This window comes from Gossypium arboreum, chromosome 11 (genome assembly GCF_025698485.1).
Source record: "Gossypium arboreum isolate Shixiya-1 chromosome 11, ASM2569848v2, whole genome shotgun sequence".
NCBI classification, from domain to species: Eukaryota; Viridiplantae; Streptophyta; class Magnoliopsida; order Malvales; family Malvaceae; genus Gossypium; species Gossypium arboreum.
Window position 1 is genome coordinate 22,534,165 of NC_069080.1, and position 11,887 is coordinate 22,546,051.

Consider the following 11,887-nt stretch of genomic DNA (forward strand, 5'->3'; position numbering starts at 1 on the left):
AAGTTTTGGATAATGAAATTAATTATTATTGAGTTATTAATTTAATATAAATATATAATTATTATTTAACATATATAATTAATATAATATTTTTATAACATAATATATATTCGAGCTAGTTAAATTGTACTAAAAAATTCTCTCCTAAAACTCAACCTATATAAAAGACGAGCTTCAAATCTTACCAAAATCCATTTTTGAGAACCTATATTTTGTACAAAGCGAACCCTTATTCGAACGGGCCTGTACCGATGATCATGAGCAGGTCTAAACCCAACTTAACGGGACTCATCAACATCCCTCTAACCGAATAAGAAGTGGGTAAAATCGAGAAACATAATTCCAATTAGATTAAAGTTAGCACTAACAAAAACAGTGAAGGGGGAGCTCAACTTTCCCAGCACAGCCATGGCGATTGTTCTCTCGATTCAACACCTTCCTAAAATGACCCTAAATCCCATCGCTGTCCTCAACGAACCTCGCAAAACGAGAGTTCCCTATGAGCTGAAACAAGGGCAGTCACGTGTTTTCCATCAGCTCCCCTCTGGTTTAAACATGGAGGTTATCGTTCAAAAGAGTGTCAAAGAGAAAAACCCAGAGTCGAGAAAGGATCCACCTCTGGTTTTCGTTCATGGAAGTTACCATTCAGCTTGGTGTTGGGCTGAACATTGGTTGCCTTTTTTCTCAAATTCTGGGTTTGATTGCTTTGCCCTTAGCTTGCTTGGTCAGGTTATATAATCTTCTTCTTTCTCTTCCCGCTCTTTAACATTTTACTTTCTCTTTTCTCTTTGAAGCTCTATTTCGAGTTAAATTTATTCTATATTTAAGTACATGGTTGGCATTTCTCAAATGCACCCAAAACTTCTCTTGTGAATTTTGAGGACACCTAATTATAGCAATCAGAGGAAGGGCATTTTCTCAGTTTGATCCTCCTGGATCATATTTCATCTGCCTTTAAAATTTGGAACCTTAAGGTGTAAGCTTGACTGGCAATTTTCTCGCCTTATATTTAAACATATTAGAATATTTATGAAGTTTCATTTGCATGAAACTTTTATTCGAAAATGCTGCACTGATTTCAACACTGTTTCTGTGTTATGGGTAGGGTGAAAGCGATACGCCTTCCGGTACTGTTGCTGGTTCTCTTCAGGTAATTGTCGTTTGGCTGGAAAATAGAAATGACAATGTATAGTTCAGTTTCGAACATTTGCGGATGTCCGATCTTGTTGTTTGTGTATTTAGATGTGCGAATTCAGCACTATCTACAATAGATTCAGAGCTGATGCGGATATCAATAGTCAAATCTTTGTTATTTGGATCTGCTTTACTTTTGCAGATAACGGATTCAGATCTCCAAAACTGTTATACCATAGTGAATAATGGATTCGGATTTGAGTATCCGAATCATTATCCGCTTCTTTTTTTCGATTTTTTTAATTAAAAAGTTATTTTTACTTGGTAAATTTGAATATTTAGTGGATTCGAATATTAGGCAAGTAATGTTATCTAAATTGAATTCCGATAGGATGGTGATACTAATAATGGGATAACAGGTTAGAGTCTTAAAGCAATTTTATGGATTCAATTTTTACAAAATTTGCAGATATCTAACTTCTTGTCACCCTATTGAAAAATAATTCCTCTGACATGATAATGCTTTCTTTTTTTTTTTCTTTAACTCTTTCTAAAAGCAGTTGATTATATTAAAGGTTCCTCCTCTAATTCGCTGTTCACTCATAATCCATAGACACATGCAGGTGATGTTGCGGATTTTATCAAGAGGAACCTCAGCTTGCCACCGGTTTTACTCGGACATTCATTTGGGGGCCTTATTATCCAGTATTACCTTGCAAATATGAGAAATGAACTACATTATGGTAAATTCCTATGTATCTGGTTCTATTATTTTTCTTAAGTATTCATTTTTGACACTAATATCCAACACATATTCACCTACAAGTACAGAGTATGGTTTTTCAAATATGTGAAAAAACAGAAAAATTTACCATTCTGTAATAGATGCATATCTAATTTCAACACTCATCTTCGGTTTTGAGTGATATGGTGGTTTATACTGATGAATAACAAGGCATAAGCGAAAGTTTGTGTAGTGTATAAGCATTTCTTAAGCTAGCTAGATTTACCTTTCCAAAGATGTGAGCCATCATTTCTTTTTCCCTTTTTTCAGTTGAGAAACTTTCAAAATAGTGATTGCATTGGATTCACATCCTAAACAAATAAGAATCATCAATTCCTACTGTTTCATAGTTGAGAATCCTTTATGATATCTACACTTTTCTTTAGAAATCTTTTGATTGATTGTAAATCATGTTATTGTTGGATATAGGTATGTGTCTGACACGGGTATATTCAATTTTTGAACATTTTTTTAAATGTATTTGTAGAGTTATATCGTACTCATCCTAATAAGTGTAAGACACATTTTGAACACGAATACTTAAGAAAATTGAAAAGTCGAAGAAACATAGTTATAAGTCATATATGAAATCTAGTTATGTGCCACAAGGGACATTGTATGCACCCACTTCGAAATTTGAATTGATACATGAGTTTCCAACTTCACCTTGGCCTTCTGATGTGTGCAGTGTGCTTTGGAGCACTAAAAGTCTTCATTTCATCAAATTGGTCTTGATTGATTCAGTCTATGTTGGACAAATTCTTTTTTATATATAGGGTAAACTACTTAGCTGGTCACCCAACTTTTAGGGCGTTTTCATTTTGGTCACCCAAAGTGAAATCCTTGCAATTCCGTCACGCATCTTTTAGGGTGCTTTCATTTTAGTCACCCAACTGTTAAATCTCTAACTGTAGTTAACTGCATCATGATCACACTTTCATTTTGGTCACTCAACTTTTAGGTCACCCAAAAAACAAATTATTTTTTTAAGTATTGATTGGGGCAAAAAAAAAAGTTGAGGATTAAAGTGAAAAATGGTAGAAACTAAAATAAAATATTATAGATTTGTCAAATTGTACTTGTTTATCATATTGCCAAAAATTCTAATTTTTCTTTCAATATTGAAATCTTAAATTTCAAAACATAAAATCAATTAAATAAATTGTTGAAAAATTTTATCCCTTGATAATATTAATAGGTTTGTTACTATGATATTGAAGTTAATTAAATTAATCTCCTAAATTTAAATTTTTATTTTATGTTTCCATATTATTCTTAATGAAATCAATTCGATAACTCATATTTCATAATTGTTTACAAAACTTAAATTTCTTTTCATTGTATAATCTTTAATCTTTTATACCAAGCTAAAAGTAAAGAAAAATAATTGCAATTAATTAAATTAAATGTTCGTTCTTCATTTATGTAAAGAAATAATAAAAAATTTTGGGTTTCGTTTGGTATGGAATATAAATTAATTAATTTAAGTAATTGTAATGATTTTTCTTTGTTTTTAGCTTACTATGAAAGACTCAAGATCATATAATCAAAAGAAATTTGGGTTTCATATACAATTATTAAAGATGATTTATTTGAGTTGACACTATCAAGGGTTAAAAATTTTTCAATAACTTATTTAATTGATTTTGATGTTTTAAAATTTCAATATTGAAAAAAACTTAGAAATTTCGGCAAGAGGGCAAACAAGTACAATTTTTAAAGCATTATTTTAGTTTGTACCATTTTTTCACTTTAATCCTTAATGATTTTTACCCTGATCAATATTAAAAAGAATGATATTTTCTGGGTGACCAAAATGAAAACAACATAGAAGTTAGGTGACCAAAATGAAAGTGTGAACATGGTGTGTACTAGTTAACTGCTGTTAGAGATTTAACGGTTGGGTGATTAAAATGAAAACACCTTAAAAGTTGAGTGATGAAATTGCAAGAACTTTATTTTAGGGAACTAAATAAAAGCATCCTAAAAGTTGGGTGAGCTACTAGATAGTTTACCCTTAAATATATATATTTGAAAGTATTCTCATTTGACACTCGCACCAACACATAGGTATGGGAATACGAATTCGGAAAAGTTTAAAAAGAATCTAACAAGACCCATGTCAAACACATATCCGTATCTGACACAACTGAGTCTGAATAACATATTTAGTGATCCTAGAAAAAGAGAGCATTTTATTACACTGTGTTTCTTCTTATGCTGATCGAAATGTTTCTAGAAATGCAAAATTTGTACCCCAAACTTACAGGTGCTGCGTTAATCTGCTCTGTTCCTCCTTCGGGTAATAGGTGATTTCTCAAGCAATCTAACTCTTATTTTTCATCGAAGTAACTTTCCAATGCTAACTTTTACAATTTTATTCAGTGGCTTGGTGTGGCGCTATCTCTTTTCCAAACCCATTGCCGCTTTTAAGGTAAGCTTTTGGATTTTGAGTGCATCAATCTGAAAACATGCCTCTCACTCTCTGTGTGGACTAGGAGTGTGAACAAGAAATTTGTGTTCTCAATTTATTTGGGTTCAGTTAGGAAAAATTTGAATTCAGCTTGGCCATTGTCTAGTAGAACCCGAACTATCACACAAATTGAATTCAAGTATTCAAGTTTTTCATGATGTCATACAATTTATTTTTAATTGTTGTTCGATCCCCTATGCAGGTGACTCGTAGCCTAGCTGCTAAAGCTTTTCAAACTTCACTGTCCCTTTGTAGGGAGACCTTCTTCTCAGCTACAATGGAGGATAATTTGGTGCTACGGTTTGTTTCATGAACCTCCTAATCATATATATGAACATTCATCTCTGTCTCTCTCACATAATTGAATAAGATATTAAATGGAATTGTGGAGTTGCAATTTTTCTGTTCATAATTGATAAAATCTCATTGAAAATCAATTGTGCAACCACCTATTAGTAATTCATAGCTAAGTGATACCATGGATAAATATTGGTAATATCTATCAACCAAAAATAAATATTGGTAATATCTAGAGAAAGATGTCTGGAACCTCAAGAATATCTACCTAATTTCTTGAAGGCTATGTTGCTCAGATTTGGGTTTTAGTGTCAGATACGGTATGTTTTGAACTCAAGTATATTCAATTGTTTAAAATTTGGGGAGTCTTTGGAGAGTGATATCTCCATACTCATTCAAATTTGCATCACATATGGTTACATTGCTTTAACTCTTCATTGTTCTTGAAGTACCCTTGTTTGACACTCACGTTTAATACATAGTTGAACATAGTACATGGGTATGTGGAGATATGAACATCCAAGGACCTTTCAATTATATGGAAAAACCAGGAAAAAAAAATTGAACATAATCCTGTTAGACATATATCTGTATCTAACACTTTACATCCAAGTTCGAGTGACATAAAGGCACGGATGCTTCAAAAAAATAACGAGTCTGAGCAGCATAGCTTGATAGAAGGATATAAATCTTCTTATCAGAATAACATTTCACACTTACTAAGGAAAGGTTAATATTGTTTTCACTCTACATGCTTATTCCAATGTACCAAAAATTGTATTGCAAATCAACTGAAATTGTTGACTCAGCCTTTTGACTTTTTTTCCCTCTTTCAGTTATCAGGAGCTAATGAAAGAAAGCTCGAGGGTGCCATTGTTTGATCTACGGAAGTTGAATGAGTCACTTCCCGTGCCTAAAATGACTGCCTGTTCAACTGAAATTCTTGTGTTGGGTGCAAAAGATGACTTCATTGTGGTAAATCCTGTCTAAATTAATTTATGCATTTCTGATTTTCCATCATGCTTTCCTTTTTCTCGTATCTCATATCAAAGGCTGCAAATATATGAGAATATTGTGCTTTTAAGAAAAGTTAGGAGACCTTGCCTGGGATCTCTGTTACTTGGACATATCAGATACTAGTATGTGTCTGACATGATTATGTACAATTCTCCTTACCATACCCGAATATGCATTGAATATGGAGTCAAACACGGGTATTTCAAAAAATAAAATGAAGAGTCAGAGTATCATGGTATGAGATTATTACTTTAGATCATTTTAGGACCCCCTTCTCCTTGTTTATACTGGATATATCATATATGTAAATGTAGGACGCGGAAGGACTCAATGAGACGGGGAGATTTTACAACGTGACACCGATATGTATCGAAGGAGTTGCGCATGACATGATGTTGGATTGTTCGTGGGGGGAAGGTGCTAATGTCATACTATCATGGCTAAACGGTTTGAACAGATAACAATCTAAAATATCCGAATTTGTATTATCCATTCTCAATCACCAAGTTTTCTTTTCTTTCTTGGAGTTTGGTCATTGTTAGGGTATATTCAAATTTTATGTTAGACAATATTAGGGTTCATTTCAGGCATTTCTTTTTTTATTCTTTTTGAAAGATTTTATGCATATATTTATTTGAGCAGCAAAAAGAAAATGCCTTTTTATAGCTAACCCAATGTTTAGCTCATTTGGTTTATAAACCCACCTTTTAGGTGATGTTTAAACATTGGTTAACATTTCCCTTGTTGGGTTAATTCGTCACTTCCAAAGTTGATTGCTATTAATTTTATTGAATTTTTTTTCTAATTATAAAACCTGACAACGCTGGTATCAGAATTTAACTAAAAACTCGTTATAAAATAAAATAAATAAATAAATATTATTAGAGTTATATTAATAATTTAACTTTTTTGAAAGGAAAAAATGCCTCTCCTTTCCATTTGAAAGATCATTACATATGATATTATAATCAGGCACTTAATTCTTTTTATTTTTCACTGTTGCGTCATTGGGATCTAACCGGTTTAATTTTTAAAGCTATATATCATACCATTAAAATAGTATTAGAAAACACAACTCAATATTGGGAGTGATTTCAGTTATTTATATATTCACAGAATATATATGCAGGTCCTAAAATTACATTATAACCATAAAATGGCAGCAAAAGAAAGCATAAATAAATGAAATTAAATAATTTATTTTACTCACTAAGGCTGCTGAATGATAATGGCAGTAGACGCCGGCAGTGTTCATAAATTCATTGACCATGAAAGAACCTGCTGTTGATCCCTGCCCTATAAAGTTGCAGCTCAGATGTAGTCGCAGTAATGACGAGCTCTGTGTTGGCTGGTTCGAACACCACATCTCCTTCAGTAACAATGCCTTCCCAACATCCAGTTTTCATTTTTCCTTCCCCAACAAATGCGAGGAAGATTGAAGGACCCGGGATGGCCGGGAAAACCACCGACGACCCTTTCGGAAGAATGCAACGATCAACCTCGAACTCATCAAACGGTGGGAGGTACCTTGTTATGTAAGGACTCAATGCAAGTCCCGAAAGGATTTCAGGGTAGCCCTGCAACATAAACGATATTATGTTATGATTTTTATTAGTTTTATATTATATTTTTAATTCGAATTAAAAAAATCACCTTTTCTAAGTTTAGTTTTTTGGACATGTCTACTTGAAGGTAATTAAGAGTTATATTCTGACATTCATATGTAGATGTGTTGGGTAGTCATTCTACCTGGTTATAGGTGAGCATAGAACAGAGGGTTTGGATATCACGATGCTTGGGAGTGAGACCAGCTCGGACGACATTGTCGGAGGTTGCCATGCATTCAACGCAGTCGCCACTTAAATAAGCGTGGGGCTCATTGGCCGCCAGATACAAAGCTTCCCCTGGCTTAAGTTTCACGTAATTGAAGAAGAAAGCCGATAACACACCTATGTCTCCGGGGTATTGCTTTTCCAACTGCAACACCAACTCTTCTTTCTCCGTCAGACTCCTCAACTGTTGCCCATAAAGCACAAAGAAATAAACGGCATATGAGCAACAATATAGCTTCAAGTAGCAGTTATCTTAATGCCTAATTTGAATAGTCTGCGGTCCTAATCAAGCACCAATAATCAATGTTGAAGTTGAGCATGGAAATTGAACTCTTTGTCAGTTTTAAAAAGAAGTGATTGATAATGATGAAATTAGTGCAGACCTGACTTTGTAGGAGCAGCCGACTTTTAAGTTTGGATATAGCTTTCGTGGTCATCTCCTTGCTTGCAGACATAAGTTGCGTAAAAACCGACCGCAGAGCAGTTTTAGCTTTGTCGGCAGTATCGCCACCTCGCTCGTCAATCTCCATGACTTGCTTCGCGGATGCAGTGCCGACCAATTCTACTATCTCCGGAACATCTTCAAGCACTTCCTTAAGCTCCTGCGAGGAAAAAAGAACCGATATAGATATACATTTGCTTCAAAGAGATTATTATAGTTGACAGAATCATCGGAAAATGAAGCATAGTTTGAGCATGTTACTTCTTTGACCAGAGTGACAGACAATAAGATTGCTTTCCGTGAGTGAGATCAGTTAATGTAATAATAAATTTAAAATTAGTGATGGGATATGTATTTAGATTTAAACATAATTATGGTAACAAGTGAAAATAGAGAATATGTATTAATAAAATTTAAGTTAAATTTTATGTATATATAAAATAAATCATTCGTAATATAATTTTATATATTTAAATTGCATTTATGTTAAATAATAATTTTATTGATAAATAACTAAAATTTTATAATAATTCATGTCTGTATTTATTTTTAAGGCATGTGAAGTGTGCGTATAAGGGGTTAAAAATAAAAGTATACTCCACCAGAGAGTGTGCTTTTACCAACAAAAGGTTCTTGCTCCAACTAGAAATAAGAGAAATAAGAGGAGTGGTTAGGTAGCCCAATTTCAGCACTTGTCCAAATGATATTTTAACACCAATTATCGTAATAATAATAATAACTCCATTATCACTCATCGAGTAAATTTTCATTTTAGTCACTTAATTAAAAAAAATTACAATTTTATTACTAAATTCTTCAAAAAAATTTCACAACACTATTAAAATTAATACCATATGGCTTTCTCTTGTTCATGTTGCTTGCACTAATTGAAAGCTTTATTTACATTTCTCTTGTACGTTCAGTTTTTGTTTATAAAATAGCTTTAAACATCACGAATTTATAAACTAAAATTTAAACAGCTTTTTTCTTTATTCTCTGACACTAACAATCAAATTGACTTAAATCTAAAGTATATTCTTCTACTCGTTAATGAGTATTAATTCACTGTACGATTGTTGAATCATCACTCGGAGTTTATTAATAATTTTTTTTAAAAAAAATTTATTAGTTGAATGAATTAAATAAAAACTTTTTAAAATCAAATTATTATAAGTTAAAAAAGAGAAGGAATACCTGGAGAGTAATGAAGCCACAAAGTGCCCTGAACTCAGTTATAGCCAAAGCCATCTCAGGTTTGTGATTAGCATCTTTGTACAGATTGGGCTTCATCTTATGCAATTCTTTGGCCAATTCTTTATCCGGATGCGCCTGTATTGACAGCGCTTTCCCCACTGACAGTACCTATTTTTACACCATTTCTGCTTTTATTTCATTTTATTCATCACACTGCTTCACTTTCACACTTTTTTTTTCTAATCATATAATATTAAAATATTAAATTTTATTTTTAAAAATTCTATTTAAAACAAAAACTGACCCCTATTGAGTATTGACTCATCAAATGATGCGAGTTAACCAAAATTTATGAATCGAAAATGAGTGATAAGAGTTGTTCTTGTTCTTTTTTCAAATTTTAGGTGCGACTCGACTTACCTTTTGATGAATCGGAATTTAATGGGATTAACAAAACCAAAGTTGTCATAACCAAATAAAGAAAAAGTGTAAAAAAATGGAGAGAATGAAGAAACCTTGAACAAGAAAGGAAGATCAGAGCCCCATTTTTCCAAAACCTTATGACCCAGCACTTTTGGGTTCTTCTCAATCCACTCTTTCAATCCCACATCTTGTTGCTCTTTTTCTTCTTCTTCTTCTCCTTCCTCCTCAACCAAAACGTTTGGCCCCGATTCATGGGTTCCCATCCAAAACTCAGCATAAGGCTTGTTTGGCTCTATCTCTGCCCCGGAATTCAAGGCCAACAGCCTCGCCACCTCTGCCTCCGCCCCGCTTCTTCCCCACTCATAATTTTGAACCCATGCTCTTAGCCTCTTCAACTTCTCACCATTCACTCCCGCCATCGTTGAAGCCAAAAAAAAACCGAGAAAATATTTTTAAAAAAAATAGAAGAGAACAATGAGGATCAAGGGAATTGGGAGTGTTTGGTGGTATTTAAAGAGTATAAAAGGGTAATAAGATAGAGAACCGACATAAAATACTAATTCGGATGGCAGGAAAAGGAATCGAGGGAAAAAAACCAAGTTATATTGCGGACAAAGATATTGAGAGGAGTAATATGGGAATCCAAAGTCAAGGAGATGGGATGGGAAGAAGAAAAGAGAAACAACTTGAGCTGACAGTTATGCATATTACGGACAAATTACGGTACAGTTTAAGCATGTTGGCGCGATGAGATGGGAAGAAGAAGAAGAAAAAGAAGAGGTGGGGACTCTTTTTAACTGTAACTACTTTGATTTTATTTGCAGTTTCCTTGTTATCTCCCCACGAAATTTCTATGCTTTTTTTTTTTCTTTTTAATAATAATAATAGCACTCCACGTATTATCAAGAGAATGTGAAAAAACCGAGGAAAATATTGTCAAAAAAGAAGGGATTGATATTCTGGTAGCACCAACTCCGGAGACGAAACGGCAACCAACTAAACAAGACACACCCTTGTCAATGGTTATCCTGTGTTGCTCTGTGTTTGGACTTTGGAACCCACATTTCCACGTGTTATACATCTAAAGCACTGATGAATTAGGTAAATTACACCAGGAATCACCCAGTTATTGCTAAGTTTATGATTTGCTCATTGAACTATGACTATTTACAAATTGATCACTAAATTTATCGATTTGTAGCATTTTGGTCCCTCATCTTTCAGCCGCAGTTAACCCGTTGACAAAATGATGATGAGGGTTAATATCTAATTTAGCCCCTAAACTATAACCAAAATACTAGCTTGGTCTTGGCTTAATTGCAAATTTTGCCCCAACCAAAATAACCAAATAGCACCTAAGACCCAAATTTTACTTACTCAACTTATGTACATGCCCTTCTACTAACTACATTCAAAGAGAGATACAAACATTATCTCAACTAAATGTATATCTTTGGATGTCTCGAAAGCCTGATGAATTAATCACAAATTAAATTTACATTTACACATGAAAATAACACATCCGCACGCTAAGCATTAAAAGTTCATTAATGCTAACATAATCTAAATTTAATACGTAGAACAATAACTAAATAAAATAAAATACATTAACCATAAATATATATATATATATACACTTACATACATGTCATTAAATCAATTCCCGGAACGTGCATTAGTGACCATATTTCATTGTATCATATTCTCATTCTATCCTTAAGGTGTTTAACAACATGTTTCATGTCATATTTCATTTTTATTACTCATCTGGTATCATAAATCAGGCCAATAATGAATCATGTCATTGAGATATTTATTTATCACATTCTTGATTATATTTCATTTTTATAAATTTAGATTTTATTAGCTGGATGCAAATTTAGGACAAATACATGAATTAAATCTCTAACACTTGACAATGCATACATAAGTGTTGATCGGGCATACATGCTTCGATATCACTTTCTAATATCATCCTCACCCCAAGAATTTATTGGTTTAATATTTTGTTCAACTCGACTTATTAAATTCGGCCTTGAAATTAATTTTTCAATATCAACGAAAATCGAGTCTTTACATTTTTTCCTTACTTCAAGAAATTGCGTCTAGAAAGAGATGAGGATAATAGATATGGATCGTCTCTTCCAACTCCTAAGTGACTTCCTCGATGTTATGACTTCTCCATTGTAGTTTTACCAATGATATATGTTTATTTCTAACTCTTTCATTTCTCGAGTTGAAATGTGTTGAAGTTTCAATATTTTCATAACTCATTAACTCGTTGATAACTA

At 33.0% G+C, this 11,887-nt stretch overlaps 2 protein-coding genes across 3 annotated transcripts; one reads left to right on the top strand and one right to left on the bottom strand.

Annotated features, from left to right (window-relative positions):
- Positions 1-292: 292 nt before the first annotated feature.
- LOC108470703 (uncharacterized) lies at positions 293-6,375 on the top strand. 2 transcript variants are annotated; one of them, XM_017772134.2, is made up of 8 exons: positions 293-729; positions 1,106-1,150; positions 1,748-1,877; positions 4,158-4,227; positions 4,304-4,352; positions 4,594-4,691; positions 5,525-5,663; positions 6,020-6,375. In XM_017772134.2, the coding sequence occupies exons 1-8, from the start codon at positions 409-411 to the stop codon at positions 6,164-6,166; spliced, it is 999 nt and encodes a 332-aa protein (XP_017627623.1). In that variant the 5' UTR covers positions 293-408; the 3' UTR covers positions 6,167-6,375. The 2 variants fall into 2 exon arrangements, with proteins under 2 accessions (XP_017627623.1, XP_017627624.1); XM_017772135.2 differs by having other exon boundaries at positions 4,188-4,227.
- On the bottom strand, positions 6,031-10,468 carry LOC108472590 (mannose-6-phosphate isomerase 2-like). Its single transcript, XM_017774134.2, has 5 exons — positions 9,689-10,468; positions 9,174-9,341; positions 7,921-8,139; positions 7,455-7,721; positions 6,031-7,282 (listed from the first exon to the last, which is right to left on the bottom strand). Exons 1-5 carry the CDS (start codon positions 10,013-10,015, stop codon positions 6,965-6,967), a joined length of 1,299 nt encoding a protein of 432 aa, XP_017629623.1. The 5' UTR covers positions 10,016-10,468; the 3' UTR covers positions 6,031-6,964.
- Positions 10,469-11,887: the final 1,419 nt, after the last annotated feature.